This window comes from Loxodonta africana, chromosome 8 (assembly GCF_030014295.1).
Source record: "Loxodonta africana isolate mLoxAfr1 chromosome 8, mLoxAfr1.hap2, whole genome shotgun sequence".
In the NCBI taxonomy this organism is placed as follows: Eukaryota; Metazoa; Chordata; class Mammalia; order Proboscidea; family Elephantidae; genus Loxodonta; species Loxodonta africana.
The window spans coordinates 64,058,448-64,082,685 of NC_087349.1; the positions used below are offsets into that span (position 1 = coordinate 64,058,448).

Here is a 24,238-nt window from a genome sequence, read left to right on the forward strand (position 1 = left end):
TTTTCTCCCAGGTGAGGAGAGAAGCTGAGACCAAGGCCGGGAGGTGCTCGGGCGTTGGCTGTAATAGTGGTGTCTGTGAGTGGACAGTAAGGTCAAGAGTAATTAGGGGGTTCACTGGAGGATTACCCTGGCCCAGGCTCCAGGTGTAGCTGGTAAATCCAGACAAGGAGTCTGTGGAGAAAACGACGGAGGTACTGAGGAAGTGAAGGGAGAGCAGCAGACTCTCCACCGCACTCTCAGAAGAGACCACGGAGGAGAGGTCCTGGCTTCCAGGTCAGTTGCGATCATTTCGCTGAGCCAGCCAATCTCCAAAGCCTCGGTTTAGAATCAGCCTCAGCAAAGGCCAGCGAAGAGGGCAAAAGACTCCGCTGATGGCTTAGGCTAGGCTAGTGCAAACCATCACATCCTCCCCTCCTGCAGGGTGCCACGCCACTGCTAGCCTGCTCCCCTCTCCCCACCCCCAACAGTAGGCGTCCTCGGACTCCAAACCAACTCTCCACAGACGGGATCCCCTCTCACTCTCTCCCAGAGCCAGAAGAGAGAGAGAGAGAACGTTGCTGCTGAAAAAGTGGGCGCACCACGCCCCAAAGCTGGAGAAAAGCTGGGCTGGGGAGGGGGCGGGGTGGAGGGGGCGGGGAGGGTGGCGTAGGCCCGCGCCACGCTGTCAGGGCTCCCCTCCCTCCTCCCCTGCCCCTCGGCGTCCGCCAGGCCCCTCCACGCTGCCCGCGGTCACCCAGGGCACCAGGTGAGGCACGGCTGGACAGCTCCTCCTTTGATCCCCGGGCTTTGGTCCCTCCGCGCTGCCCGGCGGCCTAGAGGTCTGCATAGTCGCGGGGTGATAGCCCACGTCGGTGTCTGCAGAGGGCTTCGACGTGTCCGAAAGTGTTTCCAAACTTGGGAAGGGAGGGGGAGAGCGGGTGGAAGGGGAGGGCGGAGGTATGCAGACAGCGAGTCAGAGTTTCCCCTCGAAAGCCTCAAAAGTGTCCACGTCCTCAAAAAGAATGGAACCAATTTAAGAAGCCAGCCCCGTGGCCACGTCCCTCCCCCCTTCTCTCCCTCCTCTGCGCCCCCGCAGTCTCCTCCCAGTTGTGGCTGCCCGGGCCCCCAGCCCCAGCCCTCTCATTGGTGGAGGCGCTTTTGGAGGCACCCTCGGGCCAGGCAAAAGTTTGCCGTATAAATAGGGCAGATCCGGGCTTTATTATTTTAGCACCAAGGCAGCAGGAGGTTTCGGCTAAGTTGGAGGTACTGGCCACGACTGCATGCCTGCGCCCGCCAGGTGATACCTCTGCCGGTGACCCAGGGGCTCTGCGACACAAGGAGTCTGCATGTCTAAGTGGTAGACATGCTCAGCTTTGTGGATACGCGGACTTTGTTGCTGCTTGCAGTAACTTCGTGCCTAGCAACATGCCAATGTAAGTGCCTTCCGCTTATTTGGGGAAGACGGGAGAGAGAGATTAGATGGGTGGGCACCCTGGTCTGAGACAGGAAACCTAAACCCAAGTTCTAGCTACAGTTTGGAGTGAAGGCTCTGGCATGTGGAAAAACACAGGAATTGATGAGAAACACGGACATTACTTTAAAAATGTAAACAGAAAATGCTCAACTCTCGGCCAAAAGTTAGGGAGCTTTTTCTCTTAACTCAAAGGGAGAGAGTAACTTGATCTGATCCTCGAGTTAGTGAAGTTGAGAGGGAGCCAAAAGCAGAAGTCTTTTCCCTAAAGATGAGATATTAACAACTGATGGGATGAGGGAAGTCCAGGGCCTCCGCCCAACCGGCCCCATAATCTCACTGATTCCCACTTTGTCAATTTGAGGCCTGCTTTAGAAAGTCCTTTGATTTATTAATATAAAACCCAACTCCTAAGAGTCTTTATCTTCTAGGCGTTGTAAGGCTTGTCTGGATAATGATGATGATATTGTAAGGCGCCCTCTGCAGGGAGGAAAATGAAAGCACAAGGGACTAGGTCTTTTGCCAATGGAGTCTCCATTAAAAACTCTATGAGTTTGTCCAGAGAGTCTCTGCATTTCTGACTGGAGCCTTTCCCAATGGCTAGTCAGTGTATCCTAGGAAGGAAAATGGGTGCTGCTTGGAATTGATACATTCTGAAAAGTAAAATTAGCTTCTCAACTCATTACCTGGTAATGGAAATGGTAACATTACTTAACTAAAATCTACTCTGCCTTTGTTGAGCCTGAGAGTTATCCCCTCAACACCTCCCCAGTGATAATCAGACCCTCTGAACCCAGCAAGTTGAGAAATATCAACACTGGTCTGAGTCTCAAGAGACCTGTGATTTTTTCAAGACTGCCACTAATTTACCATGTAATCTTGGGCAAACCCAACTGGGCCTTTTCTGAAAGGGGATTAGACTGACTTCACTTTTCAGCTCAAAGCGTTATGACCATACATTTATTCTCAAGGAAGAACAAAGGAAATGATTCTGTTTTTGTCTTGAAAAATGGCTGCCTAATTACTAGGCAGAGGCACTGATTTGATGGGACATGGCCACACCCAACACTCCAAAAAATTTGCTCCACCCAATGCCACAGTAGCTATCATTACATCATTACTGTTGCATTTTTTGTGTTTCCCCTCACCCCTACCCCCACTCTGGCCCATGCACTTTTAGTATCCACACCATTGGGCTATTGTATAGGGTAATTACATCTAACACATTTACCTTAAAACGTTCACTTTTTGTGAGATCTGAGGGTAGGAGGAAAGGGTTGGCTCAGAGAGGAAAAAAGAAAACAAACCTAGGAAGTTTGGAGGTACGAAGGGCAACCTCACCTTTTGATCAGCAGCCAACCAAAGTCTGGAATAAATGTTACCAAACACACGTTCTTCAAAATGGCTCATTTCTGAGTAATTAAAAGGCAAATTTCCAAAGTCATAAGGACTTCTGTTAATCAAGTTCAAGCATAATTATGCTTCCTACTGATGTACCCAATGAAGTAAACATAATTTTTCTTATTTAAAAGTGATTCTCATTAATTGCCCTTAAATGTCAGTGCTGGATATGGTCCACTTTCCTGATTGTGACTGTTGCAACAGATTTTTTTCACTCCAAATGACATACTTCTTGGCCACCTAATTAAAGCAATTTTTAGGGGTGATTCATCTTATTGCAAGATTGGCAACACTTGTATCCATGTTAACCTATAATTTTTATACAGTAGGAGAGATATTCAATCTTTAAAGACAGCAATTATGGCAAAGGGGAGATACATTTACTTTAGTTTCTTTTTACCATTTTTCAAATTCTTTCATACACAGTTTTTCTATTTATACAGAGCAAATCCATTCTCAGGAACAAAAGTGGTACATATTGACAAAATGACCTTACCTAATCTAAATGTACGAATTTAAAGCAAAAATTCACGTGTCTGAATTAATCCATTTTCATACTTAATGATTTACAAATTAAACCTTTTGAAAAAGGACGGTAAGCATAGTACAAACTCAGTGAAGTACTAAGTAATTTCAGTGTCATATTTAGGTACCATCTTGCCTCAATTTTCTCCTTTTTAGATTTTTAAGTACTAAAAATGATCTAAACTGTACATTAAAAATTATTTCCTCATCAATCTGCTAGTCTTGCCTTACTCTCAGCAATTCATCTGTGCAATTTACCAACTTAATTACTAAGCATTAGCAATATCCTTCAGACACATAAATATTTAAAAGCATTTATAAAATAGTAAATAATTAACAATTTAATTCAAAATATATTTACATATTAATATTGCAAACAAATCTCCCTGCTGTTCCCTGTCATACTTTTGACCTGCATAACTTCCGAATCATTAGAATAGTCTTAATAAAAAAATATAATTGGCCCTTTAATTAGGTAAGTCAATTTATGAACTAGTGTGTCTATTTGCCAATTACTGCTATTGGTCAATGTAATATTATTGCAGTCTTTAATGATTATTTTCCACTTTCCACTTTTCTTTACAGCTTTACAAGAGGTGAGTAAAATTATTATTATTATTATTTTAATCTCTTTAGCCGTGGTAATGTCTTCTCTGGGGAGAATGAGTGATGCATTGGTATTGACCAACCTGGAGTCAGAAGAAAATCACGAAGAGTTGTGATAATCAAAACCCTTTTGGCAGCCTTAGAAAGTACCCACCCTAATTTCCAAAATGGGTGGGGCTACTGAGTAAGACTACCTTCATAAGAACGCACAGAAATAGAGAGTAAATAATTCCAGCAGGAGTTTGAGTTTTAGCATCAGCCACTACAAAGCAGAAGACCTCACTAAGCTAGAGGATCTTGTCATTTCTTTGGAATCATTTGGAAGGGTATCATGATCAAGTTCTTAGCTCATGAATTAAATTTGAGGCATGATAAACAGTTAAGTATATAAGTTTGGTTCTGTATATAACATTTTATTACATTTAAATTTTTATTTTGGAATATTAAATTCAGATGATAGTAAATGCACAATATACTACACAGAAACGGGGGACATTTATGTATATCTATATAATTTTCCTCATAATAACATTTTGCTTATTCTTTTCTAGGCAACTACGAGAAAGGTAAGGGTCCAACACTTCTTCATAAATATCTGAGTAATATGAAATTATCAGAGATGATTTTCAACTTAACTAAATTTATAAGCGATTATAACAGGAAAATATTTGTCAATATTATGCTCAAACTAATACAGCAATAGCTAAACCATAATGAAAAGTAGTTTTGATGTTTAAGATAACCAAGTTTTATTATGTTCCAGAGTCATCTGTAATTACATCTGTATTGCATAAACTGCTGATTTACATACTAAAGGGGAAAAAAAGATTTTGTTTTTACTCTGGTAATGGACTGAGTATTATGCTAATAAAAGGTAGTAAAAGGAAGTTTATTTTAAAGGGTTTTGACTAAATACACTGTCATAAAAAAGAAAAAAGATGTAACAAAATTGTCATTCTATCTACGGTAATCATCGTACTGAAAATACTATTTATAGTATAGGACTAATGGCTAGAGACTATAGCAGCCTCCCGACTGCCCCTTTTAAGAAATACTTGTAATTATAATAAAAGCAATATAGTTTTTTCTAGTGCAGTGTGCCATTTTTATAGGTACTATACTAATAACATTGTGGCTAGATCACTCTTACCCACAGATTATTATCAAGAATGGTTTGTTTGTTCACTGGAAATTCCTTAGACATTTCTTATTGTGCTATCTGCATCCTCCTTGTAGGGCCCACCTGGAGACAGAGGACCACGTGGAGACAGGGTATGTATTAAAGGGCTTTGGCCTAAACTTTAATAACTACATACTAGAAACTATAGGAAACTCACAATTTTATAAGAATATTTTGTATCCAGATAATTGCACCACCTTTTAAGCAGATAATGCCATACAGAAAATGTGAATGAGCATTGTTGTACATAATCAATATTCTTCTTAGGACAAGTTTATTCTTTAAAAAAGAAAAACTGTTACAAAACAACCACATTTGTTGCGTGGTCTTTGGTTTTACTTGACCTGCCCAACACATACACACATACATAATGGAAATGTACCCAGTTATCACTACGTAGTTCTTATTTTAACATGCTTTGTTTGCATTTGAAGTAAGATCTCTTATATAAAAAAAATTTTTTTTTCAGCTTGGGAATAATAGTAAAATAATAGTCAATAACATGTTTATCTGCCTAAATTCATAAATGTACAAATCAGACTTATGTTTTATTTATGGTATTCTTTTATCTCCTTGTTATGATTACTTGACATCTGTAAGTATACAGTTTTGCATTATATAACACTTTTGCCTACATCTATATTGATTGGGAGGTGTCCTGGTGGCACTGTGGTTAAGCCCTCAGCTGCTAACTGAAAGGTCATCAGTTCAAACCCACCAGCTGCTCCAAGGGAGAGAGATGTAGCAATCTGCTTCCATAAAGATTACAGCCTTGGAAACCCTAAGGGGTAGTTCTACTCTGTCCTATAGGTTTATGACGGCACACAACGACAACAACAGCATATCTGTTGGGAAGTACAGACAGGTTTTGCATTTATTCCTTAAATTTATTCCACTGAAATAAGTTATTAGAGGTAGGATTATGTTGATGAATTCTTTTAACAACATAAATCATCTTAATGGTAGGAAATCTGCACGGTTTTCTATCCTTGTGATAAAATGATATTATTAATTATCGTATCAATTAGTCTGCTATTCATGCAAAACACACCAGTTGAATAAGCTCATCACTGTCAGAAACTGCCAATCAATGTACATAGTACATCACACTGCATAGTTAAACATATGAAGTTCATAGAATCATAAATGTTAGCTATAATTTTAATTTTTATTTGAATACTGGAGCTCCATTATGAATTAATATTCAATGGGTGAGAAACTCCTCAAAGAGAACTGTCCTGTCCTCTGTCTTCTCCCCACATCAGTTACTAATCCTCCTAAAATAGACCCATGTCATAATTTAATCTTAACCATGTTTCACCCCCTTGCCTCATTGAAAGTTCTGAACAACTGATATTACCATTTACATTCTTAGGTCTCCTTTTCCTTGTACATGTTTTTATGGGGCCTGTTTAGCCCTGACTTAATTATTCATTTTTTATGTAACAGGGACCAACAGGCCCACCAGGCAGAGATGGTGAAGATGGTATTCCAGGCCCTCCTGGTCCACCTGGTCCTCCTGGCCCCCCTGGTCTCGGCGGGGTAAGGTGTCTTAAGTATTGTTAACTTTTAGCTAACTTTAGTTTCTTTTACCTCCATTGGAAGAAGGCTCATTTTGGAACTTATTTTTAACAGTTAAGGAAGAAATCTGCTATTTGGAAATTAGTATCTTTTATTTCATTTCTTTGGTTTCTCCATTCAAGAGCCTGGTTTGCCTGTTTTCTTTGTGAGCCCTTGTCAATTATAGGACTGGTATTTGTGTTCACTGAAGATAGCAGCAGCCTTGACAATCATTATTTAATTTGGAGGTTTAATACTTTTTATCAGTGTGGCACAAATAAGAGGTGTTGCATTGTTAAAGAGTTTGATTAGATTGAATAAGTAAAATCCCTGATCTTAAGCAATTTTGCAAACATCCAACCCTTTTTATTCTCCTTGGCTTGAAGTCTGCTGAACCAACATTCAAAGCAGTTTTAGGTTTAATTTTCTTGAAACTAATTTGAGAAAAGTACATTTCCCTTTTTCATTAATATCTTCTTTTAGCTTTATGTCTTTAACAATGGTATGAGTGCCAAATGGCCTCACTGCAGGAAGGAAAACATATTTGCTTAATTGGTTAGCACTATGAATCAGAAGCCTGATTCTAATACTCAACTGTATGTCAGTAAAAAAAGACCTTTCTCCTTCAAAGGTCTTATTATGATTGCTTATCTACTGAGTGCATTAAAAAGCACCTTCTTTAATAGATCTGCCACTATAAGAGAGATCTTTAACAGTAAAGTTATTACTGTGAACTATTTTTTTTTTTAATTTTAATCTTCCAAGGGACATTTTTATCCAAACTTGAAACTCTATTCTTTTGGAAACTCCAGAAAAAAAAGTTTGCCTAGTCATTTTGCTTTGTCCTGGAAGAGAGGGGAACTCGTGGAAATGTAAGATCATCCTCTTGATTGCAGCTTAATTTATTGACTATGAAAGTTTAGGAAGCTCCCCTTCCTCATTGTGGAGGGAGAGAGTGAGGTGCAGAGGCACAGGGTAGTAGGAGAGAAGAAGGCTTTGAAAAATAAGGTAGGGAAGCTCCCCTACTTCAGGGCGGCTATGGTGTAAACTTTGAACTTATATTTCTCTTTGTAGGAATTTAGCTCAATATATAATTCCAAAATAATAATTATAAACCTTTATATCAAAAACATTGTCCTCTTTTAACAACAACAAAGTATCTCTACAAATAGAATGAGAAAACAAACTACAGGGCTGGTAACTATATAAATTGTTTTGTGTTTTCCTCCCTCTAGAACTTTGCTGCTCAGTATGATGCAAAAGGTATTGGACTTGGCCCTGGACCCATGGTATGCTAATCTCTTTATCTTAGCCAAAGAATGCATTAAATAAACAATTCTATTATGTTAAATTTTATATTGCCATTTATTAATTGCATAGGCTAACCCTCAATACTGAGATCAAATAAAAGCAGCATTTTTTTTTTTTAATTCAAAAACTTTTAACAGTTAGGGGGTTCTTTTTTTTTTTTTTTAAAACAAACTTTCCTCATAAAATGTTTTTATTCAAATAAGATATTACATCTAAAGCATATATTTATGTCCAAGAAATAGCCTATGACATAGCCTCTAGTAACCGTAACTTAGGCAAGTCCATTTAAGTCAAAAGAGTAACCACTCTAATTAATTTTTTACATCCTTTAACATTGCTTAGAATTTTAAACGACTTTTAGAGACACATAGCTATTAAATTCCGTGAACTTATTGGAAAGGATCAACAAGTTCTATCCACTTTAGCCTGTTCATTGTATAACCTGAGATTAGCCCCTTTTCCCAAGGGTATGCAGGTGGTTGATGACAAAGCTGGGACCAGCAATCAGGCAAGATGTCTGAATATTAGACTTCATGGTTCATATATCTAGTCCTTGAGTAAAACATTCATTTATTAAACAAATACGTATCAGTGCCTTTGATGGGCTCTGAACTGTATTATGGATTGGGATACAGCCGTGAATATTATAGATTCTGACCCACCCTCAACAATATAGGAGATTTTTTTTATCTGTTTTGATAAAAATTCTTTTTTTAGCCTATTAATTATAAATAAGTACAGAACAGAACGGGAGTAAAACTTTGCATTTATGTCATTCAGCATAAATATTAAGCAATACATCCTGTAATCTGAATAACATTTTTAAAAGTTCCCAATATGATTATGATGATGATGGCCAATCTTTAGGAAGTAAATCTTATACTAAGCATTGGTTGATATGTTAGAAAAAAGCTGATATGAGCATGCAAAATGTATACTGATATATATGAAAAAAATTTTTTTTTTTTTTTTGAATAGAGGGAAAAATTGCTGGAGGGAAAAATATTAGGTTGATTAAACACTATAACCAAAAAAAATAACCTAAACCCAGAGCCATCGAGTCAATTCCGACTCATAGCGACCCTGTAGGACAGAGTAGAACTGCCCCATAGAGTTTCCAAGGAGCGCCTGGCGGATTCAAACTGCTGACCCTTTGGTTAGCAGCCAAAGCACTTAACCACTACACCACCCCCTAAACACTATAGATAGACAAAATGCACACGCACATGCGCAGTGGTTTTAACAACGTTTTCCCTAAGCAAAGGTATTTATCTACCCAAAGCTAAGACAGTCTTTAAAATATAAATTTTACCTGCACAATGTATTCAGTGCTCTGTCTTCAAAAGAAGATGTTCTACTGGTCCACAGTAAGCCAATATGCTTACAAGGATGAGATAATATTTTCTGTAAATTAAAACTATCACTTGAGAAATCATGTACCTTTAATTGACAACTTTCGATCCCTGATTTTTCCTGGTAATTTAAAACATTTATATCTGAAGTAAAGTAGTAGAGTTTTGGGGTTTTTAGGGTTTGTTGTTGTTGTTTCGGCTTTGTTTATATTGAACGTTTAAAATTAGCCGTTTCAGCTGATGCTGGACATTAGTCAGCTTTAAAGCAGTACCTATATCTTAAGACAAAGCTAAGGGGAAAAGAGTAAAACACTGGCAAATGGTTTTTTTAAAAAAGCCCACATAAGCTCGGAAAATTAATATGGATTTTAGATTCCCCTGACTTTGGTACATCTCTCTGGGGAGTATAAAGCAGAGTATTTTACTATTAAGTATCAGTGAAATATAATTTAACTTTGCACATCCACACACGTGCACAGACATATATAGTCAACACATAGGTGTTTTGCAAACAAGAAAGATAGGCTGCAGGAAAGTATTAAAATAATTTTCTACGTTGGAAAATCAATAATCTAAAACCCCACAGGGTTCTTCTCTGAATTAATGAGTAATCATCTTCTGTCTCACAGCCTCCACAAAATAAACTACCTTTTATATAAATGAAATTGTTGCAAGTAAATGGAAAAATGAATAAATACAGTTTAAAATTCATGGAGTCAAAGAAAATTATTATTAACGTATACCTAAAAGTTTATTTTGATTGAAAAGTAACAGTTTCTTTTAAGGCTGAGACAATTTCTAAAACCGAATAAGTAAAATTTATAATTAAGATGATGTGCTTTATAAATAAAATCCATATAATTTTAATATAGACATTAATACAGTGGGACAAGCCTGACTCCAGAGTCCCCATGGTTGGTGTGTCATGAACAAGTGACTCTAGACTTAGGTGTGAACCATTTTCAGCATTGTGAAGACAGGCTGCCACAGAGGAATTGACGCAGACATTGGTTACTACAAAGGGGAATCAAGAATGTATATTTAGCTCACAAACTAGTAACTATTCTGTCTTACTTTACTTGCATGCTACGGAATGAAGAACGAAAGGGAAAAGAATCTGTTGCCATTAGGCTAGGTTTTCAAAATATCATGTAACAGACTCTTCTAGAGTGCTGTTTCAATAATATTTTCTTTTCCCTTCACCACTTTTCTTTGACATTTTCATCAGTCACCAACAGCCCTTAGAAGAGCTATAAGGTTATAAGAGACCTCCCTCTAAGCATTAAGAAAGACTTTTGATCTTTTCAATTTATGCCCCTTGTGGCAATAAAAGTATCAATTTCTTAGCTAAGTATGGCATGGGGAAATGACATATGATCAGGAGAATGGAAATGCTTCATCAGCTGCATGGAAGGCAGTTGTATATTCTGTACTTGTGTGAAGACAGATTCACTTCATCACAGTAGAACACTCTCAGTATGCTCAGTTGGGCACAACTTTAGGGAACCTCTAGCTGCCCCCATCCAGTTCTCCTTGAGCTCTACTGATTTGGGTTAGCAGAGAAGGAGAAGCAAAAGAAAAGAAAGAGTGGAGGGAAGTTGGGTCCTTGAATGCTTCCTTGGGAGGAACAAAAACTATGAAATAAAACCAGGGCAGGTCTGTTCATCTGTCTATCACAGGATGTCTATGGCCCTGCTAAGCTAGTCCTGCTAACCCTAACCAAAGCCATGACAACGTATCAGTGCTAACTATGCCTATCTTCTTTACAGGGTTTAATGGGACCTAGAGGCCCTCCAGGTGCAACTGGACCACCTGTAAGTACCAAAAGCTTGTGTCTCTCCTATGTAAAAAGAGAATTAAGTAAAGCCTTGGAGTGTGGCATTTTATATATATATACTTTTTTTTTTTCCCCCTCTTAGGGTTCTCCAGGTTTCCAAGGACCTCCTGGTGAGCCTGGTGAACCTGGTCAAACTGTGAGTACATTGTTTTCCATTTGTGATAAATATTTTTAAAGATGTATATTAATATAAAATTTTTTTTTTTTTTAAATATAGTCTTAACTAAATGATAGGTCTTCCATTTCTTAGGGTCCTGCAGGTTCTCGTGGTCCAGCTGGCCCTCCTGGCAAGGCTGGTGAGGATGTAAGTATTTATTCCTAAGCCCTTCCAAAACATCATTTAAATATTCTTGCCTCAAACGAGAATTTCTAGATTCAAATTAATAAGCTGAATAAGCCGGACGTAACTCTCCCCATATGGAAAACATTGTTGTAATGAAATATTAACTAGCTTAGTTGTTTTTAAGGAAATATTATTGTTAATTAAATGTATATTTGGATCCCGGTTTTTATGTGATGCCTTTTCTCTTATTGTAAAAATTCAAGATGCCCCACTTTTATCTGATAGCTTATCAAGAAAAGGTTTATCCTATGATGCCTTCATGTTTTAGGGTCACCCTGGAAAACCTGGACGACCTGGTGAGAGAGGAGTTGTTGGACCACAGGTGAGGCTTTTATCAAGTCCAAAGACACTTTATATGGTCCAAACATTAGAGGGCTCAAAGGTATAAGATAGTTGCTAAACCTAGAATCAGTCTATGTAGCAACATAGACGTCATGCATGTTAGAACACTAATTGAAGGTGTTTGATAGATAAAAGGAGCCTAGTAGAGAATGCATACAGTTTTTATTAATGAAAATAATGCAATATTAATGACAGCATGCATACTAGAAGCAAATAAATTACGTTTTCCACAATACCATAGTTCAGTTACTCACCTGAGGACATATTAACTTGCTCCTCTGTGCTTAAAGACATACTACGTTTCTATTCCAAGGTTAAACTGATGAGAAGAAAAGCTTTGGAGAGGAGCAATCATTGTCTTTTCATTTATAATGAAAGTGGTATTCATCTTCTTCTGTGTTTCTTTCTAAGGGTGCTCGTGGTTTCCCTGGAACCCCTGGACTGCCTGGCTTCAAGGGCATTCGGGTGAGCACATTCTTTACCCAGATAAGAGAAAATGCTAATTATTTTTAGGGAAAAACTCAACTGTATTTAAACTTCTAGGTGATACATACTTGCCTGCAAATTCCTGGAGTTTGCTAGAGTGGGGAGAGGGTGAAATAGTACAATCTTTTTAAAGTAAAGTGGGAGCCATTTTCCAGTCTGTTCAGAGCTACCTCGAAATGAGTAATCCCTACTGAGGAACCTGTATAGAACGCATAGGACTTAATCGGTATTTACAACCACCTTAAAACTGTAAAATTATTAAAGATGGATGAAACGCGAAAGAACATCTCGTCTTATATCCTTACCTTCCCAAGGGCAGAGAGGTTAAGAACTTACCTAGGGCAACCGAGCTAGTTCACCTGGAGCTGGAATGCTGTGAGTCCATTACACTGAGGCAGTCATGAGCTCCACCACAGAAGAGATTAATTGCAAAGCTATAAAATGTTTGATTTGACCCAACGTATAGTGGAATAGCATGTTAATAATAAGGATTTGCCTTTCAGGGACACAATGGTCTGGATGGATTGAAGGGACAGCCTGGTGCTCCAGGTGTGAAGGTAAATTAGGAACATTGTTTTTAAAACAATTAATTGAGATGCCCACACACCACACCACCAAAAAGTATATGTTTGCTGAGGACTACCCATATTCTAAAACGTATCTTATTTCCTCTTCTACATTACAAATCTCTCAGTAGTGAGGACAACAAGATTCTGTGGCAAAAGGCCAATTACTATTTGTTTAATTCAATATCTGGTAAACAACTGACGTTCAAAATAATACCAATAGTTTCTCCCTCCATTTCCTTTCCTCCTTCTGTAATTTTATTCGATCTCTGCAGCCAAAATAAAAGTAAATAAACACATAGTCACATATTAGAACATGATGTGTTATTTTAAACTGTAGATTCTCCTCTGCCATGCATTAATTAGGTGGGTACATTCATGTCACAATACTCTTTTCAACCTCTTTCCCGTGATTTATCTGTGCACACTCAAAAAAATTTTAATTAGGTAATTAAAGTCTCAGAAGTGTGTTATCTCTTGGCTAGGCTCTTCTATGACAGCATTTCCAACTATAAAATGTTCTCTTTCCTATTAAGGAGATAATGTGATATTAAAGTGAATACCAACGTAATTACAAATTAATGAGTAACGAATACTAGCGGGACCAGAAATGAACATGAATATGGAATATCTGTTCTAACTTTCCAGCTGCCACGCAAATGGATAAGGTCAAAGTCGTTCTCCCAGGAGCTTAATATAACAGCTCAGACTACTAATCACGGCACCATAAAATGTTAGAGCTGCAAGGGGCCTTGGAGACTCCCTCATTTTGCAGATGAGGAAGACCGAGGCTTAGAGAAGACTAGTGACCTGCCTGACACCACACATCTAGTAGTTAGAAGGGCATAGGCTAAAATCCCTGGCTCTTGTTCCGGTGCTCATTCCAAAGAATACTAGAAACAAAGGGCCCTCCAATGGTCTCTCAAACCATGTCTCTTCTGTATCAAAATCAGATCATCTTGAAGGGAAGTTCTTTTACATGTGCCACAGTGTATACTACCCCCCAACACCAGTTTTTTCCTTCAAGAAAACAGTGTAGAGACAGTAAATATGACAGCTCTGAAAAATATTTTTATGCATGTTTTATAAAAATAAAAATGTTGAGGGTTCAACATCACTTTAAAGAGGGCAAATATGGTACTACTGAATGCAATTTATCCTTTGCCATCTACTTTTATATCATTTCTAATACATAAGCCTCATTCTAAATGATTTGCCAAATCTGAGGGAAAACTGGGGAGGACGTAGTAACAATGAAATCACCACATCCCCCTCCCCAAACCCCAGTGCCTTCGAGTCGATTCCAACTCATAGCGACCCTATAGGACAGAGTAGAACTGCCCCATAGAGTTTCCAAGGAGCACCTGGTGGATTCGAACTGCTGACCCTTTGGTTAGCAGCTGTAGCACTTAACCACTATGCCACCAGGGTTTCCTCCACATCTCCCTAGTACCTAGATATTTGGTATTATCTAAATAATAATCCGTATTTTAGCTGTTTTTTTTTTTTATGTATGCATTTGGCATAGTTGACAAACAGTTTATACATTGAAGAGATGTTAGAAAATATATGAATAGTTCAAATTGTAATAATAGGGTAAAAAATGATGCAGTGAGAAAAAAATCAATATATATAATGAACAAGAACCTCAATCCTTCTTTTCTGTGTAGGGCGAACCTGGTGCTCCTGGTGAAAATGGAACTCCAGGTCAAATAGTAAGTGTTGATTATTTTATTGAAAAACAGAATATGTACACTCTGCAAGCTGGAACTTTTTTAAAGTTTTTGCTAATTACCATTTCCCTTGGCATTACATTCTTTAATATTTTTTGAATAGTCTTCTGCATACTTAATTGAAATCCATTACCTTTTAGTTGGAATCAGAATGAGACCTATTTATTTCTAGTGGACGCTAGCACATATTGGAAATTGGACAAACCAAATGATGTCTGTAACTTTTTCAAAACTGGCATTCTGGATTTTATTGAAAATGTTTCTGCTTCTAGGGAGCCCGTGGGCTTCCTGGTGAGAGAGGACGTGTCGGTGGCCCTGGTCCAGCTGTAAGTACTTCCATTTTTATTCCTTTTAAAAATGTTCTAGTAGCTGCCATTTAACTCTTCATCTGACTCTTCCTCTTTGTTTGTTACATAGGGTGCCCGTGGAAGTGATGGAAGTGTGGGTCCTGTGGGTCCTGCTGTAAGTTTTGACACTGGAGAATTTGGGAGGAATTGAGAGAGCATGGAATGAGAACTATCCTCTTTATCTATTTCCTACAAAATACATCATTTCAGACACTAACGAAGTGTTCTGTGAGGTCTTCTGAAGGATTCCATTTATAAGTCCTATCCCCCGGCCTTCTGACTGATGTACAAAGTAAAATCTACCCTACCATGGGTGCCCCGAGCATGTTGCTTTTGATAAGGTCCTAGTAACAAGACTATCTGTCATTTTTCCCTTTGCCAATATTTAATATGACCAAGCCACTTTAAGTCACTTCAGTCCCCTGCCATTGTTGTTATTATTGTCATTGTTGTTGTTGTTGTTGTGTTGTTAATTTATGGAGAGGAAATTTCTTACCACCTTTGGGTTTCTGCATTGATTTCAGGGTCCCATTGGTTCTGCTGGCCCTCCAGGCTTCCCTGGTGCCCCTGGTCCCAAGGTAAAGACACTGCTGATCATTGTCACTGCCTTTGGTAGCTGTTTTATTATGATGTGAAATATTGTAATTGTGTTTGTGGATAGAGAAGTAATTACAGAAGAGTTACCTTAACTAGCCCCTCTCTTCAAAGTGGATATAGAGTGACTAGTTTTTACACCCTCAGCTTGTTGTAGGCCATCTCTCTGCACTGAGCACTGTGAGCTCCATGAAATTCATTCCAAGGGCGCCTTCTGGAATGTACTACCAAACTAATTGGGACTGGCTGCCTGAGACTCAGAGTCTCTTCCTGTCTCATATGTACCCCAGAAACAGAGGTAGGGTAAAACATGGCAACGGTACCCACGAGGGTAGAAACAGGCTAGGAAAATAGGAAATCAAACCCAGATCATGTGGCACCAAACCAGATGAGGGAGACGATTGCAATCCCGAAGAAATTTCATAAGACCTGGTATTCTAAAAACAGAGATAAGCTGTTTCATTACTACTGGGTAATTTCTCAGTGTCGTTTTCTCTTTTAGGGTGAAATTGGACCTGTTGGTAACCCTGGTCCTTCTGGTCCTGCCGGCCCTCGTGGCGAAGCTGGTCTTCCAGGTGTTTCTGGCCCCGTTGGACCTCCTGTAAGTAGCTGTTAATTCTTTAACCTCATGAAGTGGAAGAAAGCAAAAACAGAAAGACGAAGGTGGAATCAGAGAACAGAAATATTTCTATCAACTAATATCCTTCCTCCTTTTCTTTTCCTCATAGGGTAACCCTGGAGCCAATGGCCTTGCTGGTGCTAAGGGTGCTGCTGTGAGTATATGGGGTGGCTGAAATGTTCTGATGTGGTTTTAAAGGCATTTAAATGACAGTTGCCTTGACAACCAGTTGCCTCATGATGGATGCTATGTTTTTCTTCATAGGGCCTTCCCGGTGTTGCTGGCGCTCCTGGCCTCCCTGGACCCCGTGGTATTCCTGGCCCTGTTGGTGCTGCCGGTGCTACTGGTGCCAGAGGACTTGTTGTAAGTGGTCGCAGCTGTGATTTTCATCATCCTGAAATACCGGCTCTGCCGTCATCTCACCACCATCTAGTCTTCCTCTTGTAGTTTTATTATTGCTATTTTTCCTCCTTCAGCATTTTCTTTTTGTGTTTCTTACATAAATGCATGTATATGTGGGTGCATTCCACCCACCCCCCCATACACACACAAGGACATATACCCCCTGCTATCTGAGAACATTATCCAAAGGTAAATGATGCAAAGTTCCACAATATCAGTCTTGTGCTTTCAACCAAAACCATCCCCTAGCAGGTCATTTAAATGTAATCTAGGCATATGTCTTAGAGGCCCTGAGTTTCTCCTTGCTTGATCTATCAATATCTCCAAGAGATTTGTTTGCCAGAGAGTTTTGACAAATGTTTGTCATTTGACCACTGTTTTGTATTGGATCCTAGGGTGAGCCTGGTCCAGCTGGTTCCAAAGGAGAGAGCGGTAGCAAGGGTGAACCTGTAAGTAATTCTATAACCACAGTTTTATGGAGTTATTTTTTAATCCAGTTTGTTTAGCTAGATATGATATTAAAATTAATTCTTTCTACTTCCTCTCTGTGTTTATTTTATTTTTATTTTTTCATTAAACAGGGCTCTGCTGGCCCCCAAGGTCCTCCTGGTCCCAGTGGTGAAGAAGGAAAGAGAGGCTCCAGTGGTGAAGCCGGATCTGCTGGCCCTGCAGGACCTCCTGGGCTGAGAGTAAGTTCCAAATGCTCCTAACACCCAGATACAGCAGAAGCAGATGATGGAACCCCTTCATTTAGAATTGGTCAAAATTACTGAGTGCCTTTTCTAGACTAAGGAACCATCTGTTTCCCATCTGCTGTATTAAATCAGTAACTGTCTGTTTGGTATGTTATAAAATTAGTCTGGAAACAGTGTTGACCTACTTTTATAGAATGCTCATCCACACATTCCTTTGGTATTTGGGTGAAGTGTTTTGGCTTATTTCTTAGGGGGATTCCTTAGGGGGATCAAGATTTCTGACATGCATGTCATATTTTAATCAACTCTACCTTATCTGATTCAACGGCTGTCTCTAATTCTCATCCGTTTCATGTCCTTTCTTGCAGGGTGGTCCTGGTTCTCGTGGTCTTCCTGGAGCTGATGGCAGAGCTGGTGTCATGGTAAATTGTCTATCACTCGCTTCACAGAAAGGGACTTGATGCTTCTGGCGGTGGGTATGTTATTAGCTTTAGCACCTTCACTCCTTTTTTTAATAGGGCCCTCCTGGTAGTCGTGGTGCATCTGGCCCTGCTGGTGTCCGAGGCCCCAGCGGAGATTCTGGTCGCCCCGGAGAGCCTGGTGTCATGGGACCCCGAGTAAGTTTCAGATTGATTCTGAGCACCTCACACCTGGCACTGTTTCCTTTTTTTTTTTTTTAAGGGTTGGTTAATATTTGAAGATAATAAAAAATATCAAAGTAAATTTGTTAGTAGACTTGCTGATGGCTACATTTTTTATTTAACTTTATCAAAGCTTGGTGGATATATTTACGTATTTGGCTAGTTCATAAATTTTCTGTTTGTTACTAACGATGCAGTGGCTATGAGATTTTCAGAATAGGTCTATTTTAATATTTCCAAATTATGTTGGCTCTTCTAGCAGCATGAATCTTTTATCTTAATTTGTGAGTTTATATAAGGTGTTCAGGAAATGTATTACGACTATACATTATTAGTTTATTAGACTCATAAGTGAAATCATTTTTCCAGCGATCAGAAAATGCTATAATGTATTCAGCATCACACTAGCTATGGAGAAATGACCTTTAGATCTGTAGACAGTCTAATCCACAGCAATAGAGTAATTTTTTTGTCTCCGTTATTTCTTATGGATGAATATCAACTGTAATTGTATCATAAACAAGTAATATAGACACCAAAATATAGCAATAAAAAAATTCACTTTGAAAATTTTACTAGAAGTATTAGTTTTTCTGTTGTGAGGTAAATAACTTGGTACATTTGGCCCATAGAATATGTTGCTTACAAGTTTTTTGAGATAACTATAAACAGATCTTGCACTAAAATTCATTAAAAGGCACAAAAAAATAGAAATAAGAAATATTTTAGAGCTTTTTTCACACCTCCCAGCTACTGTCTAATATCCTACTGATTTATCCTCGACAACAAACAAAAACGGGGAAAAAGGTGCTCTTCTGAGATTTCAATTAATTTCAGCCTCGAGTATATGAATTAAAATGCCAATATGAAAACATCCTCATTTGTCTTATAGGGTCTTCCTGGTTCCCCTGGAAATGTTGGCCCAGCTGGTAAAGAAGGTCCTGCGGTAAGTATTTCTCATTTTCCATTATATTTTCAAGGACACTTATTGCACCCTTATCAAGTCTGTTTTGTGGCTGATTGATACATGAATACATTGAAAATAAATATCAGCCACATACATCATCTGGGAATGCAAAGTAATAGATTGTAATTATGTAGTACAAATGAATGCAGGGCTGAAAGGAAAGAAGGAAAAAGAAAAACATGGCAGAGAAAATTGAAGCTGGTGACAAGGGCATGGAAAGAGAGAAGAAAGAGGGAAATTGGGTACTTATGAGACTGAACTGGCTGTGTGTGCACTGACATCCTATTTAGAAAAACCAAAGGGATCCACAGTTTATTAATGCTTTATACAAGAAGCTGTGTGCATTCAGAAAACTGTTCTGTTTCATCACATGGCAGCACCATGAGCCTGAGTTTGTGAGGCTGTGTTGATGTTGACTATCTTTAAACTCTGGTTTCAGGGTCTCCCTGGTATTGACGGTAGGCCTGGCCCAATTGGCCCTGCTGGAGCAAGAGGAGAGCCTGGTAACATTGGATTCCCCGGACCCAAAGGCCCCGCTGTAAGGACCACCACAACCTCCTCTCCCTCAGCACTTTGTTACCTCATTTCACCAACACTCTAATATTTCCCTCCTGCCTCAGTCCCGTGTACCTCGAGGTGGGTTTCTTTTAACACAGGGAAACCGTAGTCTACATACCACGTTAAAAGTTTACCTCTAATATACCATTTTATAGGAGCCCTGGTGGCACAGTGGTTAAGAACTTGACTGCTAACCAAAAGGTTGACAGTTCGAATCCACCAGCTGCTCCTTGGAAACCCTGTGGGGCAGTTCTGCTCTGTTCTATAGCTCAGTATGAGTTGGAATCGACTTGACAGTATACCACGACACAACACAACAACATACCATTTTATACCTGCTAAAAATCCATCTCCTGAATAGTATGCTTCTGCAGGCACAGGTGTAATTGCTATATCTTCCTTGTCGTATCTGGGGGCTGCTCAAATAACGGGCCATGCCTTAGAAAACACAACTGAAGGACTAGGAATTAGAAAAAAACAAAAAGCAAGAAAGAAATTTTGGTTCAAACTTGTCACGGTTAATTTAACGTTAAGTGTGCAAGGTTATTATTATTTTTTGCTTCTTTATTATAGGGCGATCCTGGCAAAAATGGTGATAAAGGTCATGCTGGTCTTGCTGGCCCTCGGGTAGGTGCTAACTTTTGTACACGTCTACTCACATAGTATTCATCTAAAAAACACACAGAAATTGAGGCCATCTGATATCATTCCGTCACTTTCTTTCCAGGACGGCACCCCCAAGTGTCTTTTTACCATCACGAAATCCCTTTTATTTTTTAAAACCACATTTATAAGGCAGTGAGCTATAACAAGTCAGAATATGTGTTAAATCAAAAATATTTTCAGAAGTGTTATTCATCTTGTGATTAAAAGAGTATGGATGTGTTAGTATTGTTCTCTGGGTTTTAGAAACTGCCCTCCATCCATTGACTTCCCTTGAGCCATATCAAAAGCTAGCGGACAATATTTGGGCCTTGGCAAGGAACCCGCAATGAGTTAAAGCGATGCTAAAATGACAAGCTTGTTTTAAGGAAGTAATGCATGAGGCTTTGACGCATCTTACACTGCCTGGCTCCCCGGTAACCATGAGCCTCTCTGTTAAATATTTTTAGGGTGCTCCAGGTCCTGATGGAAACAATGGTGCTCAGGGACCTCCTGGACTACAAGTGAGTATATCTCCCACTCTTGTTCTTTCCTGCGCTAAAATGTATCAAGTTCCTCAAAATGACCATCTCCTTTTTCCAGTCCACAATTTATGTAAGTAGATGGCAATAGTGGTATATACATCTCTATTTATACTTTCCTGTCACTTTCAGGGTGTCCAAGGTGGAAAGGGTGAACAGGGTCCTGCTGGTCCTCCAGGCTTCCAGGTAAGTCAAATACTACCTTTGGTCAGATTATTCAGCTGCAAATCACAATTCCACTCTACCCTCACCAGGCAGAACATGATCTCAGAACTAAAACAATAAAGGATATATTTTTTCAGTGCAAACTTTTGTGTAATGCTTTAATTACACAAAACAGTGATCATGTTCATATTAGATAGCTCTCCCCAAAGCCCAGTTATTAGCAAATCCTATGAATAGAGCCATAAAATTGAGATTTGTATTTCTTTCATCTAGGGTCTGCCTGGCCCCTCAGGTACAGCTGGTGAAGCTGGCAAACCAGGAGAAAGGGTGAGTAAAACAAGTGATAGTAAGTTCACCTAAACTTAGTAACTTCCCCTTGTTTACTTTAAAAGTTATACACTATTAGAGTGCAATTATAACATGCAAAAGGAAATTTCGTATTTCTTATGTTAATGATAGTGCTCTACATATGTTGGAGCTAATGGAAAGAATGTGCCGAGTTACTTGTTTCATGTTTTAAGGACTGAATGAAACACACATTATGAAAGAAAAACCTATCAGTGAATATTTCATTTAATGGCCTTACTTTTTGTATTATTCTTGGTAATATTAAAATACAAATTATTTCCTTCCCCATACAGAAAAAATAAATGCACTAATTTTCCATCAAACTAGAGACTGAAAAATTGCTTTTAATGTTTTTCTTGGCATTCAGACATGACACGCTATCCCATAATCAGAGCATGAGCTCTGAGTCATTTTCTCTGTAATTGTGATGAATGTGCCTCAATTCAGTTACATTCTGTGGCCTGGTCTCCTTTGTCAACAATGGGGCACATTAAGAGGACAGCTGGTCAGTGATAAAGGAGATACACTTGGGTATACAATTAACTAGGTAATGTGCAGAATATGATAATTTCTATTAAGAAGGCAGTCTGTTATATAGCTACAAAGTATGCAATGTCTGATATTGTTCATTATTAATTATTGTATTATCAAAGGACATAGTCCATTTTGTCACTTTTTTAAAAGCACTAAACTGAATAATGGGAAATTTATATTTGCTGATACCAGGCCTGGAATAGGTATATCTCTGGTATCAGTGGAATTCTCACTGTTTGTATCTTCCATATACAACTGAAAGTTCTCTCATTCTTAAGAGCCAGTGTATTTGTGTTACCATGTAGACAAAACCTATCCAACTCTATTTCACTCTTTCAGAACCTTTTTAAATATCATAATCTACGTGAGCTTGCATTTTATTTCTTCTCCTGTTTTGCCTAGGGTATCCCTGGTGAATTTGGTCTCCCTGGTCCTGCTGGCCCAAGAGTAAGTGGTATTTAACTTTCATAAACTTCTGGCTGTGTGTTTTTAAAAGAAGCAGCTCTTTCTCCTTAAAGCCACTAATGATCTTGCAGTAAGTTGCTGGTACTCCTCTGTAGTCAAAATGTAATCTGTAGAGAGTGTTAGATTTCTAAATAGATAGAAGACTTCTTTGTTTAATTGCTCATATTTCCTATTAAAAAAACCACGTGGATATAAGAAATTTAGATGAACTAATATGTGTATTATATTCGGTGATTGCTATAGACAGGTATGATATATTTAAGGAGCCCTGGTTGTGCAGTGCTTAAAGCTGTTGGCTGCTAACCGAAAGGTTGGAGGGCTCCGTCGGAGAAAGATGTAGCAGTCTGTTTCTGTAAAGATTTACAGCCTTGGAAACCCTATGCGGCAGTTCTGCCCTGTCCTATAGGGTCTCTATGAGTCGGAAACAACTCGATATCAACGGGTTTGGTTGGTTTTTTATGACATATTTATGACAGTGGCTCAGTCTAAGCCAAGGAAAAGTAATATCTTACTAAGACCTAAAGTCAGTTTTTACAATGTGTGTTGATGTTCACAGTCTAAAGCTGAAATCATGAGTCTGATCTTATAAAGAAAAATACATTAAATATATTTATTTTGTCTATGGTCATTAGAATACCTGGAATGATTAGTTTGCCCTTGAAGTATGTGACTAGTTTCCAAATATCTAGGAAGCCCAAACAAATTTAGTGTCAATATCATAGAACCAGGTTATAGCAAGGTCCTTTGAAACAGTTGCAATATAGACCAATGTGTTAAGTATTCTGTGCCATAAATTCTATGTCATAGTGATAGTTAGATGCAAATTTGGAATTATACATATAGAGAGCCTAGATATATACACACACATACACATATTTATATATGTATATATATACACTCACATATACTCTTGAATATTATGTCTGTTACATCATTATTGCATGTAATCATGAAAAGGGGTCATAGATATAAGAATACTAATCTTGTCTAGAACTGACGTTGCTATTCAGCTAAAATAACACAGTCTTTCTCTTTGAATACTATGCATAACTGACATCTATTTTTATCCACAGATCTATCATAGTAAAAGACAAAAAAAAGGAAATGGATCCAAAGTTTGAATACTATACTCTACACGCAAAAATTGTATAGTTATAGTCACAGAACATTAAAGCTGAATGAGACTTTAGAGATTATCTCATCCTATCCCTTCATTTTATGTGATGAAATCAGAAACAAAAACAATTACAGGCAGAAACAGACTCAAAAGCTTAACAAGTGTGAACTCTGGTGTGGAATACAGTATCCCTGAAAGTGATGAATTTTGTAACGTTCCTCCTAACCCCTTTATTTCAGGGGGAACGTGGTCCCCCAGGTCAGAGTGGTGCTGCTGGTCCTACTGGTCCTATTGGAAGCCGTGGTCCTTCTGGACCCCCAGGGCCTGATGGAAATAAGGTAAAAAACTTTGTTATATATTGCTGGTTTGGTCCATTCTACCCTTGAATAAGTATATTCTTTACAGTAGAAGAATTGTTTTTCAGATTTGTATTTATTTCCAATTCTATAATAATTTCCATTTCAGTAAATGACAAGTTGATTCCAGTGGACTTGAACTATTCCAGAGGAAAACTGTGGGGGAGGGAAGAGAAAGTTATCACAGTGTTCTATAAACATAAATGAATTAGTATTTTTTCTCCTGTTTCTTTTCATAGTTTTTACTTTTGTTATAGTCTAAAAACATCATATACATTTGGACATTATTTTAGAGCACAAAATTACCTTCCAACCTCCCACGCCATAGAGTTTCATAAAGTAGTCTTAAACTTAAATGTTAAATTTTAGTTTTAAAATTTTATATAACTTTAATAATAAGAGAATTTATGATGATAAAAATTAACTGTACAGTACATTCAACCCAAAAAATCCTGAAAACTTGTGTTCCAAAACAGAATCTGTGCTTTATATTTTAATGGAGTTTTACATTTCTGAAAAAGAGATTACCACAACAAACAAACTCATATTACTTC

General features: G+C 38.4%; 1 protein-coding gene across 1 annotated transcript in view; it reads left to right on the top strand.

The window, feature by feature from the left end:
* The first annotated feature begins 1,181 nt into the window (after positions 1-1,181).
* Positions 1,182-24,238, top strand: part of COL1A2 (collagen type I alpha 2 chain) — a 36,661-nt gene continuing 13,604 nt past the window's right edge. Inside the window, exons 1-31 of the mRNA XM_010587258.3 lie at positions 1,182-1,412; positions 3,962-3,972; positions 4,534-4,548; positions 5,219-5,254; positions 6,612-6,704; positions 7,958-8,011; positions 11,155-11,199; positions 11,305-11,358; positions 11,473-11,526; positions 11,834-11,887; positions 12,319-12,372; positions 12,897-12,950; positions 14,630-14,674; positions 14,965-15,018; positions 15,110-15,154; positions 15,564-15,617; positions 16,136-16,234; positions 16,362-16,406; positions 16,517-16,615; positions 17,050-17,103; positions 17,236-17,343; positions 17,718-17,771; positions 17,868-17,966; positions 18,883-18,936; positions 19,397-19,495; positions 20,089-20,142; positions 20,628-20,681; positions 20,832-20,885; positions 21,138-21,191; positions 22,149-22,193; positions 23,568-23,666. Of these exons, the coding sequence (XP_010585560.1) occupies positions 1,343-1,412; positions 3,962-3,972; positions 4,534-4,548; positions 5,219-5,254; positions 6,612-6,704; positions 7,958-8,011; positions 11,155-11,199; positions 11,305-11,358; positions 11,473-11,526; positions 11,834-11,887; positions 12,319-12,372; positions 12,897-12,950; positions 14,630-14,674; positions 14,965-15,018; positions 15,110-15,154; positions 15,564-15,617; positions 16,136-16,234; positions 16,362-16,406; positions 16,517-16,615; positions 17,050-17,103; positions 17,236-17,343; positions 17,718-17,771; positions 17,868-17,966; positions 18,883-18,936; positions 19,397-19,495; positions 20,089-20,142; positions 20,628-20,681; positions 20,832-20,885; positions 21,138-21,191; positions 22,149-22,193; positions 23,568-23,666 (1,863 nt within the window). The 5' untranslated portion in view covers positions 1,182-1,342. The remainder of the gene's footprint in view (positions 1,413-3,961; positions 3,973-4,533; positions 4,549-5,218; positions 5,255-6,611; positions 6,705-7,957; positions 8,012-11,154; positions 11,200-11,304; positions 11,359-11,472; positions 11,527-11,833; positions 11,888-12,318; positions 12,373-12,896; positions 12,951-14,629; positions 14,675-14,964; positions 15,019-15,109; positions 15,155-15,563; positions 15,618-16,135; positions 16,235-16,361; positions 16,407-16,516; positions 16,616-17,049; positions 17,104-17,235; positions 17,344-17,717; positions 17,772-17,867; positions 17,967-18,882; positions 18,937-19,396; positions 19,496-20,088; positions 20,143-20,627; positions 20,682-20,831; positions 20,886-21,137; positions 21,192-22,148; positions 22,194-23,567; positions 23,667-24,238) is intronic.